This window comes from Centruroides sculpturatus, unplaced genomic scaffold (assembly GCF_000671375.1).
Source record: "Centruroides sculpturatus isolate CEXI.00-Female unplaced genomic scaffold, Cexi_2.0 scaffold459, whole genome shotgun sequence".
NCBI classification, from domain to species: domain Eukaryota; kingdom Metazoa; phylum Arthropoda; class Arachnida; order Scorpiones; family Buthidae; genus Centruroides; species Centruroides sculpturatus.
The window spans coordinates 493899-519512 of NW_019384631.1; the positions used below are offsets into that span (position 1 = coordinate 493899).

Sequence of the window (25614 nt, forward strand, 5' to 3'; positions counted from 1 at the left end):
TTTATCGAAATTCAATTAATTTTGTCAAAATATGGAAAATAAGCCTTTTCTATCGAAAAAGCATGGCGATAAAGGTAAGTTTTCGACGATAAATGCCAAATTTCATTATATAGGACTTTTAATTACATATAAATATAATTAATCAAATTATATACTATATACGTGTTTCTTATTATCATCGATAGATGGCGCCACTTTAAATGCAATTCATTTTAATCGAGCGGCGTACTTTAAAAAGTCGTTTGGTTTTTACCCCTCATGAAACGGTCATATTTAATTTGTTTATCGAAATTCAATTAATTTTGTCAAAATATGGAAAATAAGCCTTTTCTATCGAAAAAGCATGGCGATAAAGGTAAGTTTTCGACGATAAATGCCAAATTTCATTATATAGGACTTTTAATTACATATAAATATAATTAATCAAATTATATACTATATACGTGTTTCTTATTATCATCGATAGATGGCGCCACTTTAAATGCAATTCATTTATTGAAAAAAAAATCAAATTTAGAGAAATTTTTGAAAAATAAATACACATTTCATTCTTTTCACAAAGTTTTTTTTGCCTCAATTACATCATCTCTCTCTTTCTCTCACACACATATAGCAAAAAGGGCCTCAATTTTTACATTTATCATGATTTGGTGGAAGGAAAGGGCCCATTATGTGTTATAATTTAGGCCCTTATAATATCATAGAGGCCTACAATCTACTCTATTATAGTGTAAGCCCACGGTGTCCAAACTGTGGCTCTTCTAGACTCTTCTTGCAGCTCCCATATATTTATACAATTTCTTATTATAAATTTGATACATAATACACTATATAATAGAAAAAAAATTACAAAAATATTATATATGTTTAACAGACAGAGGATTGTAAGTGTAATGCAAGTGATATTTACTCTATTGAATGGGGGATACTAACTGTATGTAAAGAGGATGCCGCTCTGGTGTATTTACTGATTCTGACGGGCAGTATACGGCTCCTATGAGGTTTGGACACCCCTGGTGTAAGCTGTCTTACATAATTTTATTTGCAGCAGTTGTTTAATTTGATAAGTTTCCTGAACTGTAATCTTATGAAGAGTGAAATTGCTCGATAGACTTTAAAGCAGTTATACAATTCTGTTTGATTTAATATTTTTTTTAGACTTTACATTCAAATTGTATTTATTTTTATTAAGATTTTAAGATACCTCGTCCGCCGAATGCTTTTATGATTTTCTCCAGAGAAAATCGCACGAGCTTTAGATTAAATTATCCGAACGATTCCAATCAAGAGATTAGCATACGGTTAGGAAACGTATGGAGAAGGATGAATCCCGAGGGAAAGGCAATTTACTATCAGAAAGCTAAAGAATGTGACAGAAAACACAAAGAAACTTATCCAGGTATTACCGTATTTAAAATTACATCTTAAAAACCTTTTTAATACAATTTATTTTAATGATTCGATTAAAGAAAGAATAACACCTATTTATCTTATGCAAACAGTAAATTTAACTGCCACATTTTCATTAGCAATTTATACAATTGCAACTTTATAATTACATATTTCATAATAAAAATTTCTTCATTTAGGGTACATTTATAGACCAAGAAGAAATTGCAAACCCTTGAAACAGAAAAAAATGCATTCTTCTTTCATGGTAAATTATGAATCAAACAATATTAAATTACAAAGTCTGAATGAATTTTAAAAATATTTAATTTATAATCCAAGGCAATGACAGATTCTTTACCAGAATCAATTGTTAAAGTTAACATTTCTGAATCAGGTCTGTTCTTTTTAAAGATTTTTGTAGTTTCTTTAATAAAAAATTTAAAATTTATAAAAATATACATTCTATCAGAGCATACCGACGATGAGGATAAGTATTCCGAGTTTTGCTCGACTAAGAAAGCACTTCTTCTAATTCCTACCAACAAGATAATTAAACGTAATGTCAGTACGCAGACGGATGATCTTACGACTCGTACGTTGCATACGGACGTAAACCGAGACGAAGCTACCGAAGAAGAAAAATCTGCTTGGTTATCGTTTCTTAACAATTTCAGCCAATCAAAAGAAGCTGAATTTGAAAATGTAGATAATTCCTCACCAATTGTTACTGAACATCTTCATGCATCTGAAGAAGTATCGAGTAAGTTTATTTACAGTAAATTATTTTCTGTATTTTTTGTATTTCAAAACAAATCTTTTTTAATGCTTCAGATGCATATTCAGAGTTAACATATTTACTTCCTTTGGAATATTATCAGTGCGTTCCAGTTGCTTTACATTCTGCTATTTCTCAATTTTAATGCCTAATTCAAGTGTTTTTGTTGTAACTTATTTCGTATTTTCATCAGATTTTAAATATATATTTAATAATTTTATCTTGGATGACTGTAAAGAAGTTTTGTTAATGTTTCTGATCTACACTTAATGCAATTCTGTCAGTAATATTAAGTTCAGGTTTTTTAACTAAATTAAACTAATAAAAAATTTACTTTTATATCTTTATAATTAATAAATTTATATTTATTTCACAATAAATTAAATATATATTTAAAATAAACTTTTGATTCATTACTATTTGATAGCATGTATTTTAACTTCATGAATAATTTAATACATGATTGGTTCCAAAGTCTGGCCAGATTAGGTGCATGAAAGTGGTTAGTCACGTGCAATAATAATTCATCAGCACACCTAATTATACACCTATGTGTCTAAAGTAGACCATGGACTACTAGAAACTATACACGACACCACCACTGACATTCTCATCTTTCTTAGAAGCTGTATCTAAGGTTAAATTTAAGCAAACTAAACTAAGAATATAAGAAGTTGAAAAAATGTAAGTGTGCCCTGTACACAACACCATCTGTAGATGCCCAGTAAATTAATGTGGTAGCTGCAGAATTCCAAGTTTCCTTTTGTAATTTCATCTGGATTAAAGGTGTGCTGGACCATCAATTGCCAGAAATTCAGTGGTGTATCTGTATTTGTGTCACTGATAAAAACTTGGTAGAAAAATTGCATTTTATATGTTTAAAAACTCATAAAAGTTTTCATAAAACTCAAAATATTTTATTAAAACATGAACAATCTTAGTTAAAAATGTATATATATAAATATACATTCCAACAGTGTGAAAATATGCTAATTTATAACATTTAACAGTGTTAAAATGTTTTAAATTGTTTCAATTTTTATTTTAAAAATTACGAACCGATGATCTTCCATCTAATGAAAGCCTTTTACACATTCATTTGAAACAAATATGTACATGTAAATCTTCCTTATTAAGGACGTGCTTGACTTGTATTAAAATCTGTAAAAATGAAAGGCTTTCAGAGTATATCAAGTTTCGTAAACAAAACTAGAAAGTGTAACTTAAAATGAAGAAACATACTTTTGAAAAAATACAAATTTATTTCCTCACCTTTTAAATATTATTCATTTTATTCACCACAAAACAACATTATCCAGCTAAAAGTCTTAATCTTTCTTCATCGTCTTGCGAATCAATTTGAGATCTCTCATCGCCAGAATCGCGGCTATTAAGCAGTGAAATCAGTAAATTATTTTACAAAATAATATTTTATGTTTGCACATTTAAAAAAAATATAACACAAACCTTTTCAATTTTTCTGCTTCATCTATATTTTCTGGAAGTTCTCTATTATTAGTTTCCGGTAATAAAAATGCAAGAACCCCAGCAATAATTGTACTTACTCCAAAAATTATCATCGGTAACTTGGAATGAAATTGCCGCTGAAGAGATATAAATAAAACATTAATTAAACCTTAATTAAATCTAAATTTATTTTTATTTAAAAAAAGATTATACCATTCCAGCTATAAATGGTGCGACTATGCCGCCAAGTCGGGCGCACATACTGCTCATTCCAAGCCCCGTATTTCTTAAAACCGTTGGATAAATTTCCGAGGAATAAATATAAATGATTGAAAAAGATGCACCGATTGCAGCCTTCCCCAAAATTGCCATTATTGTTCCGTAAACTAAACAAATTTTCAAAGTAAGTTTGGTATTATATTAATTAATACAAAATAATAATAAAACTTATAAAACACATACTCTTTGGTATAAATGGAGTAGTAAGACAACAAATTCCTCCTAATATCATAACCCAACAGAGGACTGGTCGTCTTCCGATACGTTTCAGAAGTACCGTAGATAATGCAATGGCAGGTATTTCGACTAGAGCCATTACCGAAAAGCTTAAATAAACATTATTGCTGAACTTCGATGCACTAAGAGAAAGGCCATAATACACCATAGCATTTACAATCCTGTAATTTTATTGTACATGTTTAAGAAGATTTCAAATTAGCAAATCAAATTAAGAACTCTGAGGAGACACTTGCCAGTTAAAAAACAAATTTAAAGTCCATTTACGCATTGTTGGAGTTCTTACCAGATCTATTGGGTTTGAACGAGTATGTCTTGTATTCTCATGTAATCCAGGCTAAAAACAGAATTTAAATATTAAAATGTGCTTGAAAATTAAATTTATTTTCAAAAATTAACAATATAAATTCATACATCATTAAGCGATCTCAGTAAATTTTCTGGAATGGTTACTTTATTCCAAGATGCAGCTTTTAAAATAGTAGAACGTGCCTTATGAAATTGATTTTTCGAAATTTGCCACCTCGCTGATTCTGGTAACAGCCTTTCAAAATAAGAAATAAATAAAATAATAAAAAACTTTATATTTAAAATACTGCATTTTTGATATTATTAAACTTACCAATTGTAACCTAATAAAAGGACAGTCGGGGCCGATATTATTAATTGCAGAGTTTGCCAGTTCTTTTTAGAAATTGCCGCAGCACCGGCTAGCAACAGCTCTCCTACGGCAAACACCATTTGCAACGAGTTAGCACACCATAAACGTTTTGTTTTTCCGACAAATTCTATTGCTAAAATATAAATAAACGCACATAAATAAAAATTTGTTAAGAGTTACAACTGCTGAAAGAAATTGTCACTGCAGACATACCTAGGACATAACCGGTTTGAAACAATCCAGAGACACTTGCAGCTGTAACAAACCTCAAGAAAGAAAATAAGGGTAAACTATTTGCAAATGCAGTAGATATGGACGAAGCTGCCAGCATTGCAGGAGCTACTAGGAAAACAGATTTTCGTCCCCACCTATAACGTTTAAATATTTACAGGAAGTATTAGGTACTTAAGCTAGGTTTACACTGTCATACAAACTGCTTCAAATACTGTCCACATTGTATTATGCGAAACTAAGTTAGGACATGATTAGTGTTCAAAACCATTTTAATCATTCATGAAAAGTTAATTGGTCGAATGAACTAAAGTTGAGAATGCCTAAAGAACCAGTCAAACAGTTGGTGAAAGGAAACAGACCAGCAGTTCATACGCCAATGAAAACCTAGCTTATATAAACAAAAGCAAAATTACCTGTCCGCAGCATGTCCGAAAGTAACCGAACCAGTCAGAACTCCAAACATAAATAAAGCTTCAGACATCGTTTTCTTACTTTTCGATTTACAAACAAGTTTAAACTGCAAGAGAAGATCAAAAATAAGAGTGAATGTATTATTTTTATTATGACACCTTCGTGTAATAGTTTATTAATCAAACATGAATATATGTACACATTTACAAATCTACAAACATTTATTAGAGATAAATGATTACAATGGTCAAATATATTTATCTGTAATAAACATTCTGTTACATTTATAAGATGTGTGTACGTAAACACAATTCTGTTAAAGCAACTGATAAATCAGTCGAAAGGAGTTAGCTTATAAATGTAATTTAACCCTTAACTGGTATCGTAAATTTTTCAAACGTAACTGGTTTCATGGGGGCTGCGCGGCCCCCAAGCAAAATTTGCCTTTAGAGAGCAAGTTTAACAATGTGACAGTTCAAAAGGGCATAAATGCTAAATGAAACCCTTCTTTAGTATAAAAGCCTTTTACACATTCATTTGAAACAAATATGTACATGTAAATCTTCCTTATTAAGGACGTGCTTGACTTGTATTAAAATCTGTAAAAATGAAAGGCTTTCAGAGTATATCAAGTTTCGTAAACAAAACTAGAAAGTGTAACTTAAAATGAAGAAACATATTTTTGAAAAAATACAAATTTATTTCCTCACCTTTTAAATATTATTCATTTTATTCACCACAAAACAACATTATCCAGCTAAAAGTCTTAATCTTTCTTCATCGTCTTGCGAATCAATTTGAGATCTCTCATCGCCAGAATCGCGGCTATTAAGCAGTGAAATCAGTAAATTATTTTACAAAATAATATTTTATGTTTGCACATTTAAAAAAAATATAACACAAACCTTTTCAATTTTTCTGCTTCATCTATATTTTCTGGAAGTTCTCTATTATTAGTTTCCGGTAATAAAAATGCAAGAACCCCAGCAATAATTGTACTTACTCCAAAAATTATCATCGGTAACTTGGAATGAAATTGCCGCTGAAGAGATATAAATAAAACATTAATTAAACCTTAATTAAATCTAAATTTATTTTTATTTAAAAAAAGATTATACCATTCCAGCTATAAATGGTGCGACTNACATTCTGTTACATTTATAAGATGTGTGTACGTAAACACAATTCTGTTAAAGCAACTGATAAATCAGTCGAAAGGAGTTAGCTTATAAATGTAATTTAAATATTTATGTTATCCGTAAACCAACTTACATCTGATACAACTGTCGATTCAAACACTTCCTTATCCCATTTCCAATCATCACATTCTACTAATGTTTTAGTAAAACTATCTCTCGAACAACTAGTAGTGTTTGGGTACTGTTTACTTTCATAATAAGTACACTGATGCTCATCCAATGAATCGTCTCCGCTTCCATCTTTGGGTATAGCATATTCTACCCACGGTTCATTGTAGTCGGATGTAGAATTATCACAGGTAGGAACGTAACATCTGTAGTTAATTTTAAAATGTTTATAAACTTAAATTTAACAACAATGATAAATAATAATTTATAAAAATTATTTATTGTCATTCTAGTCCTTTGCTATTGTTTAAGCCTGCTTTCTGAGGTTTGAAGTTTGGTCCCAATTGGATGTTCGGAAATATGCATGGTTGGTATGTTCCGGAGATGTCAGGTCATCTTAAAATGGATTGTTTAAATCCATAATTTTTTTTTTTCCTTTTGCTGTAGGTACTAAACTGGTCTGCAAGAAGGCCAGTTTAGTATCTACCGTAAATTCCATAACCCACCATAACAGTCAATCTCACAATGGGGAAACTGGGCGGTGAGGGAAGTGGCCCAACATTTCTGGGACGGACCATCCCCAAAAATCTTTCTGTGGTTTTCAATCTGACCAGATTCATTCCAAGTCCCCAGAACAGTAGGCTGACACCTTAACTGTTTGATCATTCTGCCATCAACTAATGGCAACACCAAGCATGGCGATGAAGACCAAACCAGGTGATGCCAAAGTGAATACTTATAAAATTTTTGTGCAATTTTTCAGTCAAAATTTATTATTTCTATTATTATTATTTTTTTAATATTCCTATAATTAGTTATAAAAAATTTTTGTGAGCTTGGCTCACACGTGTCAATATACCTACAACACTAAAACTCCGCACTAACTTGCTTTTTGAACTTCCTAATGCATTCCTGTTGAAGCAGCAGTTATTACCGGGTCACAATAAAAATATGATTACAAAATTGTAATTTTAATTTTGCTAATTGTTTTATGTTATTGAACATTATGTATGAAAATTACAATGTTTGAGTAACATTAATACATAGAAAAAATTTACTAAACGGTCTCTTACGAAAAGAGATCTGCGGAGGCGACACTACGAATTACCGCACCAAGCGAGATAACGGTCACCAGATACTTGGGGATTAATCGAGTTCTTCCCAAAGATACAGGGACGGGTGACGGACGTGTACTGTACTCTGCCGCGATAGAAATTATTGTGAAAACACAAGATATTTCAGCCTAAGAACAGTTTTTAGAATAAAATCCTCCCTTTGCCGGAGGGCGTTTGGAAAAAATCCGCGACATCTCTCACCCTAGCAACGTTGCCGCCGTAAACCCACGCAGGGTACGAGAACGAGCCATCCTAATGCCCACAGGGGAGGGAGAAAGAATTCAAAAAGAAAACAACAAACGAAAAGTTAAGATAAGCTGCAATTTAAAAAAAAAAAAACAAAAAATAAATGATAAATCCAATATCAATGTAAGTCAACTGACAGACTAATCAAAAAAATCCAGTTGAAAGATTATTTTAGATTAGATAATTAACGAACGAAACACCCCCTTAACTAAACGATAGGTAATGTATTCCCTCTAACAATTAGTTCCAATTCTTCCAATCGTAACAAAGTTATTCGCGACGAGTAATTCGATTGGTCTAGAAGATTATTCCGCGAAATCGACAAGCCAATCAGCGACGCCCGGAAGAAAAAAAAAAGGAAAATCGAAAAAGCGTTCGCAACGGCGGACGTCATTGGCCGACGGATCGTCGATCGTTTCGAAATGTCAAATCGGTAGCGATTTCCCGAACGAGATGCTCTTACCTGTGTTCGGGCACGTATTCGACGAAAACGCTAGAAAGCATATGAATCCCAACGAATATCTGTGGTATACAAGCTAATATATAAATATACAATTGAAATCTCCCGAACTGACCGAGATGGGCCAGAATTTCGTCGATTTCCCTATCTCCTTTGTCTTCTTTTCCCATATTTCCGATAGGAGAGAGAGGCGGAAACTATCGACATCACACTATAAACACCAGTCCGACTATGAAATACGTTTCACTCGTTAATGGAGAGTTGTTACGTGGCATCGACGTCACGTACAAGAACGAAACGAGTTAAACCACGAGATTATATTATTGTTGTTATCCATGCGTTTACTATCAGCTCGATGCCTGCGGGGACACGTGACCGAGTGTCAACCGTTGGCAATTGAGCGTTCGGGTAAATGCTGTTTATATTATAACAGATTTCGGGTTCAGCACGCAAAAAATACCGAATTATTGTTAAAATTTCGCTCCGAATCTTCCTCCATTTTATATTATTTCGATTATTATTATATTATATTATTAACTAGAACAATATTTATCGGTTTATTATCTACACTCCGCAGGTAATAAGTACATTTTCATTACGTTTTTGACAAATTAAAAATGTAATTTAAGTTATAACTTATAACAGGCAAGAAGGAAACAGATTAGATATATAATACTATGCTCTTGATATTAGATATTATTTCAAAATGTAGTAAGTATTTGTATACATTTGTACACATTTAAACATGCTTCAATCTTGTAGAAATCTTTCACACGTTTCTTTATCTATATTAAAATAGTTCGTTGTATTTGATTTATTTAGTGCGATAATAATTTATACCAACAGTTGATATTTAATAATTTAAACTATTATTATACCTATAAAGTTTGTTGTTACTAAATAAAAATTCTAATTCTCCGAATCTTATCTTTAACCTGCTAGGCCTGTAGTCTGTATAGTAAGAGTAGACATGAGTCAGCCTGAGCTGGAAGGGTATATGTCACATGAAAGTTCACACATTCTACTTCTTTGTCTGGCATTATAGGCCTTGGAGTCCCTTAGCCATAGTCACAATCCTTCTCCACCTCGTTCAGTCTTCCAATCTTCAATTCCGAGGTCTTGAAGACCTTAAGTGACCCCATCTATCCACCCTTTTCTGGGACAACCTCTTGTCCTCTTCCCTTTCCTCTCATAGTGGAGCCCTCGTGATGCTGTTGCTATTGCAGTTAGCCTTATGACATGGCCAGCCACTATAATCTTCTGGCCTTAATCACTTGTGTGATAAGAGCTTGCAGTAGGTTGTCTGCAGTTCCTGGTTTGTTGTTCTCTCATTGACCATGATACCATTATTACAGTAATAAATTTGTAAAAAGTAGTAAAACAATAAAATTAATGATGAAGATAGTATAAAAACGTTTTTAAAATGTAAAAGACAAAACAGCTGAAAGAGATAAGATCCATGTGTCAATTCCCACATCTTCCACCCCTTTTATTTGACAGACTTAGCTCAGGCTGACTTGTGTCTATTCTTTCGCTGCACGGACTACAGTAGTTTTTAATCATAAAGTTTGAAATTGTTATAGATATGATGCATATGGGTTGAACTTCACTAATCCTATAAAAAATTTTTGTGAGCTTGGCTCACACGTGTCAATATACCTACAACACTAAAACTCCGCACTAACTTGCTTTTTGAACTTCCTAATGCATTCCTGTTGAAGCAGCAGTTATTACCGGGTCACAATAAAAATATGATTACAAAATTGTAATTTTAATNGCTGCACGGACTACAGTAGTTTTTAATCATAAAGTTTGAAATTGTTATAGATATGATGCATATGGGTTGAACTTCACTAATCCTGCAAGCTTTGGACCGGACAGGTGCCCAGTAGTGTAGAATCCAAATTCGGCGAAGCTTAGAGTTAAAAAAATGGCAATATAGTAATATCTGCACCAACATAGCAACATCAAGCTGCATTGTAAGTAAGCTGAGGTTGATGTTACCAATATGGAAGCAACAAGTGGTGCAACAGCAAATTTGTATTTGCCAAATGACAGCTGTGTCATATTACCAAATACAATGGTAATATGACACAGCCAACTAAGCAACGTCGTGCAAACCGATAATTGTCGGATTCAAATTGCTATCCCATATCGTCGAAGCTGCCGGACTAGCGAGGTTTGGCCAACCAAAAATTTCCGATAAGTTATAATAGTATATAAAATGTAAAATTTTCATTTAAATACACAAGTTGGAATATAATACAAACATAACATCGATCTATTGATATTTTAATACAGTGCTTTCCCGAATTTGGCCTTTTATAATATATTTTTACATCCATTCCTAAGATATGTAATATGTAAAAAGATTACTAACCACTAATTTAGAGATACTCTAAATTAGTGGTTAGTAATCTTTTTTATTTGTGAGCCACAGTTGGCCAACAATTGACATTTCATAGTGTGCAGCAGATCAACGAACATTTTTTTTACAATGCAATTAATCAATAAAACCAAAAAAAGCATCGGGTTCAATTTGAAGTTTTATTTATATGTATGAAATATATTTATGTTTATAGAACTTTCTAAAATGACAAAGTAGCCCTTATTCTAAAGATCTTTATTTCTAGGCTATTTTTGGAATGTGGAGACTTCAATCCTTCCTGCAGATATACCTGTGCCAGAACTGTCACAATACAAATCACATTTGCCTTTACATAATGGTAAATAATTAAAATATTTTGACAAATGCTAAGTTTATGTTTGTGTATATTCATTGAAATTGTTGAGGCCCATCGGTGGCCGAGTGGATAAAACCACCGAACACTCAGTTGCAGGTTTGTGCCCAACTGATAGGCTGGCTGCATGGAGTGTTCTGGGTTTTCTTTGTATCTAACATCTAAACAGGGGCAAATTTCTTACTGAAAATCATCCCAGAAAGCATCCTTATCTTGGCAGATTGACCACAAATTACATTATGTTATCCCATCAATCGAAATTGAATCATTCCATGATGTAAGGATCACAGGCTGCTGATCATACCTTAAATAAAATAATGTTTTAAAAAATAAAGGCCATATAGAGGGCCAGAATTATACAATTATGAGCAGGCCCAACTGCCATAGAGTTGATAATCATGGGAAATAATGCACAACATATACATTCTGTGATAAATTATGGTCAGAACTGAGTTCCAATTTGAATTCTTGTAGTGGTAAGCTGACACTAAACTATGCAGCCACTTGGCCAACATAAGCTAAATGAATGTAACTCTTACTAAATTTAAAACAATACATTTAATAGAGTTCTGTTTTACTGATACTTTATTCTTCTCCATTTTTACTTTATTGGGCTTCAGTTGAAAAAATTGTAGACCTGTAAATTCCCACTACCGTCCGTCCCGTCTTTCCTTAATCTCGAGAATAGAGCTGGATAGATGAAAGGCGAGACCAGGTATGGAAAACCTTAGGGTCGGGAGGCCCCAATTAACAATATACAAACTTCCGATTCAAACCGGAAGTCACATTACTTCAATTCAAAAATTTTCCCTGAAAGGTGTTAGATAGATGACTGGTATGACACTATTGTTAAAAGAAAAGTGAAAAATATGATTTAAAATTGCAGCCTTGCATTGTCACAATAAATAATTGCTCATATTAATTACAAAATTACACAAGCAATAATAATTCTGATAGGTGATTTATGGTTCATATTGAGTCGATGCTGGGACACCTTTTATATGTAATATATAATGGTTTATTGTTTTTAATTTGCTGACATAATTATCAAAATTCATTGCAAATTATTAATTTTCTATAAAAATTTTTTAAGGAGAAAAAAAAATATATTAGATTTTAGATTGTAGTTCAAAGAATGTAGGAATATAAAATGAAATATAAGACACTATTAATTTTGTAAGGAGAACAGCCTTATTAACATACCTTTATATATTTCCTTGATACTTTTAGGCATGCTGACCCATCCTGTGGTTAAAAAAAACAAAAAACCCGAAAGTACTAGAAATTTAGAAATTCACATCAATAGCGAGGTTGAGGCCGAAGTTTTAAATGCAAAAACGTGTACGTTGGACGTTCAGCGCCGCTTTCCTGTAAACCTAGAAGTTTGACAATGGTGTTTGGAATGTCGAGCATGATTCCACTGACTATCCAAACACCATTGTCAAACTTCTAGGCTTACAGGAAAGCGACGCTGAACGTCCGATGTACACGTTTTCGCGTTGAAAACTTCACCCGCAACCTCTCTATTCTTTGATGAGACTACTACTATTGTGTTAAGTAAAGCTCTTATCAACCTATATTGGTATTAATATTTGTTTACTAAGAAGTGTTAAGTAAATGTAATATGAATAATAAACATCAAACATAAATAAATAGAATTTGAGGTTAATCTACATAAAAAATATTAATACTGAATAGTGAGATCGTAAATTATATATAAATCATTTAATATTATAAACGAAATTATAAATTGATTTTTAGAAACATTTAAAAATAATATCTATACATAAATGTCGTATAAAGTTTCCTGAATGAGTACGATATACGGTGTGACCCATAAGTCAGTTAACGAGGTTTGTTTTACGTATTATAAACATAATCTGTCTGTGAGTATTAATCGTAAAATGAGACATATATGATTACACAATAAATATATCTATTTTAATTGTTTATATAAATATATGAGAGTGAAGTAAATAAATAAGGGCCTATCTAACATTCAAATGATAGATAGGCCCTTCTATAAAGAAAACTTTCTGTGTGAGAATAAATTTTATATAAATAGTAGATTTTTATTTTTATCCCTCTTTTTTTATTTGTTATATAATTTATACTTCAGATTTTATTTGTTTATATTTACATTAAAATTTGAAGAAGATAAATCTTATATATACTATAATGAAATTTACTATACTTTATAATAAATTCGNGGGAAAAACATTCGGCAACATCAGAAGCAGAAGCGTCGCGATCTGGCAACATTGAAACAAGTTTCGAGAAGGACCACGTGTATCGACAGAAGGTGAGAAGAGAAAATTTACATACTTAAGTACTAATAGTTCACGAAAATAATAATTTTCATGAACTATTATTATTTATGTAAATATTTATTACATTTCATGTTGTACGGGGATTTTACCCAATTCTCGAACCGTGTTAGAGTGAATCCGTGCTATAGAAGTGCCGTGTTATATGGGGGTTACCTGTACATTCTGTGATAAATTATGGTCAGAACTGAGTTCCAATTTAAATTCTTATAGGCCTAGTGGTAAGCTGACACTAAACTATGCAGCCACTTGGCCAACATAAGCTAAATGAATGTAACTCTTATTAAATTTAAAACAACACATTTAATAGAATTCTGTTTAATTGATACTTTATTTTTCTCCATTTTTTACTTTATTGGGCTTCAATTGAAAAAAATTGTAGACCTATAAATTTCCACTACCGTCCGTCCCGTCTTTCCTTAATCTCGAGAATAGAGCTGGATGGATGAAAGGCGAGACCAATGGAATGGAAAACCTTATGGTCGGGAGGCCCCAATTAACAATATACAAACTTCCGATTCAAACCGGAAGTCACATTATTTCAATTCAAAAATTTTCCCTGAAAGGTGTTAGACAGATGACTGGTATGACACTATTGTTAAAAGAAAAGTTAAAAATATGATTTAAAATTGCAGCCTTGCATTGTCACAATAAATAATTGCTCATATTAATTACATAATTATACAATCAATATTAATTCTGATAGGTGATTTATAGTTCATATTGAGTCAAGGCTGGGACACCCATTATATGTAATAATGGTTTATTGCTTTTAATTTGCTGACATAATTATCAAAATTCATTGCAAATTATTGATTTTCTATAAAAATTTTTTTAAGGAGAAAAAAAAACATATTAGATTTTAGATTGTAGTTCAAAGAATGTAGGAATATAAAATGAAATATAAGACACTAGCAATTTTGTAAGGAGAACAGCCTTATTAACATATCTTTATATATTTCCTTGATACTTTTAGGCATGCTGACCCATCCTAAGGTTAAAAAAAAAAAACCCTAAAGTACTAGAAGTTTAGAAATTCACATCAATAGCGAAATTGAGGCTGAAGTTTTAAACGCAAAAACGTGTACGTTGGACGTTCAGCACCGCTTTCCTGTAAACCTAGAAGTTTGACAATGGTGTTTGGAATGTCGAGCATGATTCCACTGACTATCCAAACACCATCGTCAAACTTCTAGGCTTACAGAAAGCGACGCTGAACGTCCGACGTACACGTTTTCGCGTTTAAAACTTCGGCTCAACCTCGCTAATAAGAATCTATTTTTCAATAAATTGGGGTTTAAGACTTTACATTTTTATTAAAAATTAAATATGATATACATAATTAAATTTTAAACTGTAAAAACCACATTTTAATGTAATTGTAGAGGAGATCTGTAAGTCATTTTGCAACACAATTTTTGACATTTATCACATACAAATTTGATAAGTCTGTTGAGATTTGGAACGACAGCAGTAATTTCTAAGATAATTAATTATAATAATTGTTTCTGTATTTTTAATGATGGACCTTTGCATTTGTAATATTACAATACAAATGATTGTGAATTTCTTGTGCTGATTTTCTTGTCTAATCGAGTTAATTAAAAATTAATTTCTGTATGTTTAATTTACTTATCATTGAGCCCACTAGTGGCTGCATGGATAAAACCACCGCACGCTGTTAGTTGGTTGTGATTTCTGCCAAGCCAACAGGCTGGTCACTTTAAGTTTTCCAGGTTTCCTTCACATGTCTAATACCTAAATAGGGCCAATTACCTGTTCTCCCAATTGTCAATCCCTTGGCAGATTGCCCAGGTTGCATTGCCATAAACAAATAAAAAACTTCTCATCATTGATTTATAGAGAAAGTCTTTACATCACACTATGCACTTCCATGTTTGATCATGTTTCTGTAAGCGCAGCCATTTTCAAAATGATATTACAAAAGTCTGACGCAAAATTTGCACCATCTAACGCCTGTGTGACAAAGTTGTGGTCTTCTGCTGCTGTCTTAATGAGAAATTTAAACAAGAGGAGGAATATGACACCTATGAGAGATCTTGTTACCTTACTTTTTGAATCACCCTTGTAATTAATTTAAAACTTCATATTTTTATATATATATATACTGTGGTGTAAGGTATTTTGTTTAATCTGACAAAGTGTTCAGTTACACCATGCATTCTTATTAGCCATAAACAAATTGTCTACAGTCCATCTATGGAATGAATCGACTTGAGAGTGATGTCATGCAGGATGTCACTCCGGTTATACCAATTGGCTTGTTTTGCTTAATATGTCAGGTGATATGTGAATTTTATTTTATTTTCTCTCACTAGATAACAGAACAACTTTTCCATTAATTGTGTTAATTTTTTGTAGCATGCATTAACTGAAACTACTATATGAATTCGTAAAGCACTATGAATTTAACTACTACTATAGCCAACTTCCTCGTATTCCAATACCAGAATGTGAAGCTCCCATAACCCTGTTTATAATGATGATGACATGTTTAACGGTAAAACTTGTCCAAAGTGGAAACTGCCCAACTAAAAAAAGTTTTTTGAAGTGGAACAAGTTTAAAAAATCCTGTTCAAAATGAAAATCTGCCAAAACAGAAAAAATATTCGGTACTGTACCATTCTGGTTTACACAGATTTTACTGTATATGCATCCCAGGTCTTCTTCCACACATTAACTTTTATGTAATTTGAGAACGATTGTTAAGATATATTAAGAAAGTATTGTTTAAGATATCCCCAATATGCTAAAATTACAAAAACACAGCTTATATGGTAAAGTCCTTATCATACACATAACTGACGAATGAAAACACCCATGTTTTGTAGTTATAGTAAAGTAACTACAGTACGTTACAAGACGAGACCACTTGCAGTGCCCTTAGTGGTAAAATTCAGAAGTTAGCACTCCTATCTCAAGAACAATGCACAATATGGAGAAATGTTGTAGAGCATGACCAATTTAGTACAAAAGGACACTTGTACACGAATAGTGTGAATAGAAAACACACATGCTAACATACACATCAAGCATAGATGGTAAAATGTGCATTTCTCATTAATTTCTCACGTGTTTATTTATTGCTTGCAGTTCTCATTTTCCTTGGTCTTCGTGCCGCCTTCATCACTATGTGTTCGTGTACTGCGCATCACTCACACTATCGGTGTATAAGGACCTTATCTATCGTGCATCCTTTGCATATTATCCCAGAAGAAAACACTAGTTATTATGAAAAAAAAAAAAAAAATCTTTATCTGGAGATGGGGACAAAGTAGTCAGAGTGACACGAGAAAAGATAAGAATACGGTTTGTTCAGCCATTTTCAAATATGCTTATTTTAATTTTCTGATTCAAACCGATCACATTGTCGTAAAATATACATTACAAAAAGGTTTTTAAAACTGTCAAATTTTTTTCTGTTAAGTCTGAAGTTACATAACTTGTTGCTCCAATAAAACAATATCTTATTGCTATACTGTCTTCTATTTGGAACAAATTATAAAACAAAAGTTAACAATTTAAGTGTGGCAGATGCATACCATCTTTACCTTCGATTGGTACCGGAACCGAATCCCTTATTTAATGCACGCGACTAAACCTTAACATCCAATTGGCCATAACGACGGCAAAGAGAAATAATATAATTTTTGGCGTTACGTAATCTTACAATCATCGCGACCTTCACTCTAAAGGAAACATATCGTCGTGCCTTTATCACAACACACACTTTACATAAGAAACTATCAGTTATCTTTTAACCGGTTACCGTAATCTGCTTTTGGGAATCACATAAACGAAAGCAGAACTTAACGAGAATTTCTCAATAGGGCCAACGGACAGTCCTGTTTTGCCCGCCTTTAATATTTAACCGTAGAATCAATCTTCCGACACAGCAACCTTTACAAATCAATAAACGTAACGGTTCCGGAACTCATTTTCACCAATTCCGAAATGTATCCTCCGTCGGAGTGTAAATGGTACGGCCCACCTATCGGCGACCTACGACCTTCAGAAATCAATTCAAAATTTCTTCATTAACTAAAACATATTGTGAAAGGAAATAATGTTCTCCTTTCTTATCTAATGACTATATTTACATTAACTGTATTATGTGTAGTATATAATATTTCATGCAGCATTAAAATCAATTTAAGGTTTGACTCGATTATCGATTTTAGACAGAGTAAGCTACGCAAAACAAATGATTAGATTACGCCGTATTTTAAGAACGGTTTAACTTTGTAAAAATGATCAGAAACGAACAGACAAACAGACAGCTTTAACAGATCAATATGCAATTCATTATCTGAATACGAATTGTTTGCCCAATTCCCATTCGTTAATAAAGTTTTATCGTCTAAACGTGTGTATAATCTGATATCGCTAAGTTATAATTCTAATTTAAGATTAATTTACAAATTAATCAATTACAAACAGACACGTGCTTTGCAATTCTTACCTGCTGCTTTGTAGATTGCTTTTAGGAACGAAGCTATGCATGTAGAACAGATTAGAATTTAACTGCAAACCTCCGAATATCTGCAAAACCCCTACCAGAAGGCATATATAAACCTGAAATTTTCCAAAACCCAAGTGATAGAGAATCTTGGTGAACTTCATCTCGTGCGACTAAACCACATCCATAAACAAAACCAAAACCAAACCCATGTGATCATTTTCCGGTCGCCCTCTAGCGTTTAAAATTCTAGCAGACGGTTTCGAAAATAACGAACCTAACATGGTTTATGACGTCATCGGCGTGATAATTTTCGTATGATAAATGCATAGCGGTTAGAACAATATATTTATTAAGTTAATAATAATAATATATATAAAGTAAAGAAAAATTATTAAAAAATGACATCTAAGGGAACACAAAGCTGTGACGTCATAAATGACAAAACACCGAATATCTTCTCACACTTTATCAAAATAATCCTAAAATGGAAATATGATAATTCTTGATCCATCTTCATTGTCTTCGATAACTGTTGTTTAATAGTAAAGGTTAAAACAATTTGGTTACCACTTGTCCAGTGGTAACCAAAACCATTTGAGATTATTGATTACGGGAGTAAAACGAATTTGTTATTGTATATCTGTCTTCAAACCTGCGCAATTTTATTGCATTGTACATGAATGAAACTATTTGGTTTGATGGGGAAACTGGACTCTATTTAGGTGTTACTAACGAGAAGAAAACCCGGTAAACTCCATGTATGCAGCCCGTTGCCGAGGCGCGAACTCACCACCAGTGTTCAGTGGTTTTATACACTCGGCCACTGATGGGCGAATGAAAGTATTATAACACATTGTAAGTGGCATGGTCTGGAATGAAATGAAATTACTAAGCATGATGATTAATTATTTACGAATATTTATTTTAGTCTTCAGTACAGATTTACAGAATTTTAATACAAGGACTTTTACATTGAATTATCTCACAGAAGGTTCAACTGTAAATAGCACGTATACAAGTTAACTCATTCGCTTCACTGAAAATTTATAAGTATCCTACAATATAATAGAATTATAATTTAATTTAGAATATATTAACTTACGGGAATATTAATTTTATAACTGTCACAAATTCGTGTGCAGGTTTAAAGATGCCATTAAGTGCGAATTGCATCGTATTTTTCGCAACAAATTCGTAATTTTTCGAATGTCGTATCGTCGTGGCGTTTACATAAAACACTAAGTTTTACATCTCTGAATGTTTTCGGCATCATCCAATTACTCTGCTCTTCTTTCCAAGTAGCATCCATGTTATATTTAGAAAAGAAGTAGACACGACTAACTGGATTATCTTCACCCTTGCCCCAATCAATCGAAATTATCTAATAACACAGAAAATAATGTTTAATACATAATTTATCGTGCACCCTTTGCATATTATCCCAGAAGAAAACACTAGTTATTATGGAAAAAAAAAAAAAATCTTTATCTGGAGATGGGGACAAAGTAGTCAGAGNTGCTCTTCTTTCCAAGTAGCATCCATGTTATATTTAGAAAAGAAGTAGACACGACTAACTGGATTATCTTCACCCTTGCCCCAATCAATCGAAATTATCTAATAACACAGAAAATAATGTTTAATACATAATTATTGTCAAAATTTTTCATTATTTAAACTTTTAATATTGGTAAAACAGAAAACGTTGGGAATTCCAGGAATGCATCGTACAACGATATTGTAATTGAAATACTGTACCTGTATTTAATGATGTTTAAAGAACAACTTAGTAGTCGAAATATAATCAAAATTGGTTGGTGACATTTCAGGACACGCATTAGACATTTACCTAAAGTGCAAATTAGTACAGAAATTCACCACTATGGCACTATTGGGTATTTGAGTCATAAAGTTTTATAAAGTGTATTTTGTCGAGAACACATTACAAATTTAGCAGTCTTGAAAGACTGCATAACTCTGCGGGTTAGAAATATTAAAGAAAATCAATTACAGTTGATATTAATTGCCTTCAAATCTTGCACCAAAAGAATAAAAACCGCATTGAAAAGTGTTTTCTTCATCGTTAAAATTTCCGTGTCATGTGAATGTCTTGTAGAAATAAAGCTTGTTGCTTACAGCATCATAAATGGAATAGTGGAAAATTTTGCTATTAATTTTATTATTATTTTTGGAAAGGTCTTGAAATGTCATCGTGCCAGATTTGGTTGCATTTGAGTGAAAAATCTTTCTAGACAGCGTTGAATAAAGATATTAATACTTAGTAAGCGAAAAAGTTCAGAGAAATTATAATACTAAACGGGAGTACCCTGTAAGTCTAGATCAACGGGAATTATATCCATCTATCTTCATTCTTTTACAAGGAAATAATTGTGCTGAGTAAGGAGAGTCGAACTCAAGTTATTTTGATGTTGTGTACTCGCAGTCAATACGATGTCGTAGAAAATTAACAGTTTACATCCAAACCTTAAATCATACACAACAATCTTAACGCTGCCTGTTAAACTCTTCGGCGACTTTACGCTGATTGTATGAAGATCGCCACCATCAAAATAACTTAAATTCGTTTCTTCATACTTGGCGCCGTGCTTTACCTATAAAAGCATACGCAAATATCAACATAACGCCTATAGTTCAACACTTATTACCTTGTCTAGTATATCACTAAAGTATGTAAAGTGGATATCATTAACTGTGTTTTTTTGAATTTAGTTTTTCATTATACAATGTTTTCACTTAGCATTTCTCCAGAGCAAAAACAATTCTTTTTAGTAGAGGAGAAGGTGGTATTATGGAACACTGCGGGTATTATGGAACCACCCCATTTCGAACTGATAATAAAGGCGAACTGTAGCGAAATGTGGCTGAACTGAACTAGGCAGACATCCATAGCAAGGGGAAAACCCGNTATGTTAAAATACACAAAATAAATTTCTCAAATTCTATACGCAGCTAATTACCATCAGTAAAATGTTATGAGATAATTATCTGTAGGGAAGAGCAGGAAGAAAAGATGATTCTCTTTTAAGCAAGATGCTTCTACCTCATTTGATGTAGAATTTTATATATGTATATATATATATAAAACAAAATGTAAATGCTAATAACGAGTAAAAGCCTACTCAAGATAGGATATACGACGCCCTTTATCTCTCCATCCCCTCGATCTTTAACCATGAAAATTTAAGAGCATCAACCCCCTTTATACACAAATATGCCTTTAAAATTTCGACAAAAAGCACGACAGTTATTATTATTTTTAATAAACTTCAAATAGTGTGAACAAAATCGTGCTCCAACACACACTAACATCCATACATAGAGTCAAAAACTCCGAATGTTTTTGTATTTCTTGAAGTTTCAATGTCTCCCGAGTCCAAAAAAGTAGAAATCTTGGTGGAGGAAAACTTTTCAATAGATTGCCATGCTTTCCCTCTGTTATATATAGCAGCCGTGAAAGTAAAAATAAATATTCACGTTTATTCGTTTTTCTCTTTTTACTTAGGTTACTTCGATCCTCCGTGGATTGTGTTTAAGAGGCTGCAACTGCCCGTGGATCTTTACCTGGGCAGTGTCTGTCTTTGCCTCTCATCTTTCACTACTGGCACTAGACTTTACAGGCCTCAGTGACTTTACACGCCTCAGAATTCCTTCACCCAACCAGTAATTTTCTTTACTTTTTAAAACATTAATTAAATAATAAATTTCTTACTTTGTCACGGAAACATATAACCTTTTTACCATCGACATCATTTACTCTTGCAAATTGCATGAGGCGTTTGTATTCGAATCCGCATTTGATTCCGAGATACAGGCAGTCGCGGAGATAATAATCCCATTTATCGACGTCTAATCCCGATTCTTCGTTATTCACGATCTATAAATTATATATATGTAAATTATTAATGTTTAAGTCATTCGAAATAATACTATTTCTGTCTGTTGTACAATAAATATCATTAGTAGAACAAAATAACTTTGCTAATTTGATACCGCGATGGATTATATCTTATTAACACAAAATATCATCATAAATAATTTATGAAATGTTAGAAGCCATTAAATATATTATACCATAAACTACATTTACAGTGAACGATCCATTAACAAACAGTCCCGAATAGCGGACATCTTTACTTAACAGGCATTTTTACAACCTGAAAACACTATAAATAGGACATGTATTATGTTTACCACTAAATAGTAGATAATATTCTCGGTTTTAGACGGTGTCTGCTATTCGAAAGGTATACTGTATTCATTAAAGTCAATAATTAATATATAAAGAAACAAACAGATTCTTACTTGAAAGAGAAATGTCCGCTCATCGCAGGTCTGTAAATAAAATATTAATTATGTAAATAGGGTATATTTTACAAAATCAGATGCAATAGAAAATAAATTCGCTTACAGGTTTTCCTTTCATAAGATCTCTGATGAAATTGATTTTCGTTTTGTCTATATTATATCTTTGAAATTCCTCTTCCAATTTATATTTTCGTACAAGATAATCAAATATTTTAATGGATACTTCTTCGTGCTGCGATTAAAATGGATATAAATTCACAATTCACTTAGAAATTGCTTGATATTTAACGTGTTAACTTACATTCCACGGTTTGCTTTCGTCTTTACGTTTTTTTCTGCACTTCCTCATAAATCTTTCCCACGAATGAGAAAATGGACCGTGACCGAGATCGTGGCAAAGTCCAGCAATCTGTACGCAATTTATTTCTTGGTCCGTTATATTTAATTCCGGTTGGTTGTTTCTTAATTCCAGAAGAAATTTCTTCGACAAATAAGCAACTCTAGAATTACACATAAATAATTAGGATACAAAATAATGCCGGCCCACCAATGGGCACCAATATTTTCTGTTTTCTGTGGTTTCTCGAATATTAAAATGTTCATACCCTAAAGAGTGTTCGAAGCGATTATTGTTAGCTCCTGGATAAACAGTGTAGAGAAATCCCAACTGCTTGATGAAGCGAAGTCTTTGAAATTCTGGTGTGTCTATGATTTTCAGACATAAAGCATTGAAACTGATTTGTCCGTGAACAGGATCGCAAAATATCTAAAAAAATTAACAATAGTTTAATACAATAAATTTTATGTTATAACTCCTATCTTATTACCAATCAAATGATTACCTTTTGAGTATTTCCATTATCCACACAAATGTTATTGTTAATAGCTTTAAAATATAAATAATAAAATTAGGATTATGTCGTTAGTTATATCGGCAGATTAAACAGAGATACTTGTAGATTTTTAATATTAATTGTTATTAATTAATATTAATTTATATTATTATTGATTTAACATGACTATTATCCATTGAAAAACTGGACAACGTGTGAAAAGTGGATGAAACCGTTAAAGGAGTCGGGAATTCTCACCTTATCAATGTGTTTATTAGTTTCATTCAGTAAGCCACTGGTGGACACGTAAACTAATTAAGTATAACACTTATCGTTAATAGGTATTGTTGGGATACTTGTTTGTTTGTTTAGTTAAGTTACGGCAACGCAACACTTGGGAGATCTGCCTAGAGACAATGTCTTCCGAGAGGTCGTTTTAAAGATAATTGGTCTGTATTTAGGCGCTACAGACGTAGGGAAAACCCAAAAAACTCTACGTGACCAGCCCGTCATGGCGAATGCCGGGCTGGTCACGTAGAGTTTTTTTGGGTTTTCCCTACGTCTGTAGCGCCTAAATACAGACCAGTTATCTTTAAAACGACCTCTCGTAATCAGTGTTCAGGGAACGGAACTTTATGGCCAATGGTGGGATTTGTTGGGTTGCGGACCTCATTGTAAATCTATAATTCTATTATCCGTTTGTATGTCTTTCCTTCATCTCGAGAGTGGAGATAGAGATGAAATTCGAAACTAGATTTAAAAATCGGACGGGTTGGAGGCCCTGATGAATTAAATATAAAGTTCCGTTGTCACGTTTTTTGAGTTCAAATGCTTTCTCCAGACCGGAGTTAGATAAATATCCGGCATGACTCTACTGTTGGAAGGTAACGTATGATGCACAGGGGCAAGTCGATACTAAAATCGAGAAGAGCATATACTTTAAATTTAAATTACGAAATTTAGTTTTCGTTCGATTGTTTGTTTCTCGCTGTATTATGTTATTATCAATTTTCATCTAACAAAACCAAAACAGAAACTAAATTACAGAAATTATCTTATCAGCAATAAATACTGATAATAATTTGATGATTTAACGGTTTCGATTATAATTTCTAACAAATAATAAAAGTAATTTTTAGTATAACTTATTTAAATTACGTAATTGTTGTACAGGTATCTTCTGTGTAACCCGGTAGATGTCTTCCGAAAAAGGGCCGTGTTATGCGAATTCGTGCTATACGAAACAATAGACTAATGTAGAACATAGAGTTAAGTTCCAGATGTTAGCAAAACTGCGTAATTGTTGTACAGGTATCCTTTGTGTAACCCGGTAGATACCTTTGGAAAAAGTCTTATTTCTAACACCACTATAACTATGGTCATACCCATAACAGAGTTTAGCCGAATATCGTAATTAAACTAAAGAATGAAATCTTTTCAAGTGCAGCTATCCCTGAGCATACCCCTATAAATCCTGCACCGGCTGAGTGGAGGTCTATACATGTCACTCTTTAGGCATACATACAGAGAAACCACTTGTGAAATTTGCTCAGATTCTTAATTGACGAAATAGAACCCTCCAGAATGGTAGGATTTACCTTCTCGACTATCCGGCTATTCCAATGAAAGTCTAGCAAAATTTATATTATAAATAATACGCTTGAAATTTTGGTGATCTCTGATACTTTATAGAAATGAGAATATAAAATTAAAGCAAAAGACTTACGGTTTCCGATAAACGACATTCCTTCTGAAATTTAAAATTTGACTGCCTGAAATTAAGAATTAAATGATTAATTATTATTATTATTATAACGCTAAAAATGACTTATAAATAATTTTTTAATATAAATTTCTATAGGAAAATGAATAACGTTAATAAACAATTTACGTAGAAAATGAAGAAGAGAAATTTCTGTAACAGTCATTAAAGTTTCCCTTTCATTTAATGTCTGCTGTAAACAATTTATAATAGCGATAAATTTATCTTCACTTTTGTTATCTTCTTATCAAATGATCTCATTTGTTTTTTACATTATTGTGTTAATTAAGGTACAAAGCAGGTGACAAACATAACGGTTTTCAAAGTAACACTTCAGAAACTAAAATTAATAATTATATTACCCAATAGTTAAGACCATAGAATTATGAGATCTGAATTGCCCCTGTGACTAAGTTATAATTTAATTATAAAGTTAAAATTTTAGGGAAAAAATATTTTTTAATTTTGGTGAGAAATTAGGTTTTTCTAACGCTGAAAAACTGATAAAAAGTCACTTCCTGCAACGGAAGTTGTAACATCCTTTTGTTTTACCCTTATCTA

The 25614-nt window shown here is 32.3% G+C and overlaps 3 protein-coding genes and 2 long non-coding RNA genes across 6 annotated transcripts; 1 reads left to right on the plus strand and 4 right to left on the minus strand.

The window, feature by feature from the left end:
• Positions 1-224: 224 nt before the first annotated feature.
• On the plus strand, positions 225-3324 carry LOC111625763 (sex-determining region Y protein-like). The gene is made up of 6 exons (XM_023368987.1): positions 225-355; positions 1193-1399; positions 1590-1657; positions 1732-1786; positions 1862-2152; positions 2224-3324. Exons 1-6 carry the CDS (start codon positions 313-315, stop codon positions 2310-2312), a joined length of 753 nt encoding a protein of 250 aa, XP_023224755.1. The 5' UTR covers positions 225-312; the 3' UTR covers positions 2313-3324.
• Positions 3325-3456: 132 nt separating this feature from the next.
• Positions 3457-18352, minus strand: LOC111625761 (organic cation transporter protein-like). 2 transcript variants are annotated; one of them, XM_023368986.1, is made up of 11 exons: positions 18136-18352; positions 6729-6969; positions 5459-5562; positions 5025-5179; positions 4773-4944; positions 4565-4694; positions 4387-4487; positions 4097-4311; positions 3848-4020; positions 3635-3771; positions 3457-3554 (listed from the first exon to the last, which is right to left on the minus strand). In XM_023368986.1, exons 1-11 carry the CDS (start codon positions 18294-18296, stop codon positions 3479-3481), a joined length of 1665 nt encoding a protein of 554 aa, XP_023224754.1. In that variant the 5' UTR covers positions 18297-18352; the 3' UTR covers positions 3457-3478. The 2 variants fall into 2 exon arrangements, with proteins under 2 accessions (XP_023224754.1, XP_023224753.1); XM_023368985.1 differs by lacking the exon at positions 18136-18352 and adding an exon at positions 8588-8979.
• Positions 5974-6599, minus strand: LOC111625764. Its single transcript, XR_002756780.1, has 4 exons — positions 6575-6599; positions 6362-6498; positions 6167-6281; positions 5974-6055 (listed from the first exon to the last, which is right to left on the minus strand). It is a non-coding gene; the product is annotated as an uncharacterized LOC111625764 (long non-coding RNA).
• A 1301-nt stretch (positions 18353-19653) lies between the features above and the next one.
• Positions 19654-20924, minus strand: LOC111625771. The gene is made up of 2 exons (XR_002756783.1): positions 19891-20924; positions 19654-19749 (listed from the first exon to the last, which is right to left on the minus strand). It is a non-coding gene; the product is annotated as an uncharacterized LOC111625771 (long non-coding RNA).
• Positions 20925-21268: 344 nt separating this feature from the next.
• On the minus strand, positions 21269-25244 carry LOC111625770 (deoxynucleoside triphosphate triphosphohydrolase SAMHD1-like). The gene is made up of 8 exons (XM_023368994.1): positions 25183-25244; positions 25018-25063; positions 23301-23344; positions 23064-23224; positions 22760-22958; positions 22562-22690; positions 22456-22485; positions 21269-22027 (listed from the first exon to the last, which is right to left on the minus strand). The coding sequence occupies exons 2-8, from the start codon at positions 25034-25036 to the stop codon at positions 21839-21841; spliced, it is 771 nt and encodes a 256-aa protein (XP_023224762.1). The 5' UTR covers positions 25037-25063; positions 25183-25244; the 3' UTR covers positions 21269-21838.
• Between the last annotated feature and the right edge of the window lie 370 nt (positions 25245-25614).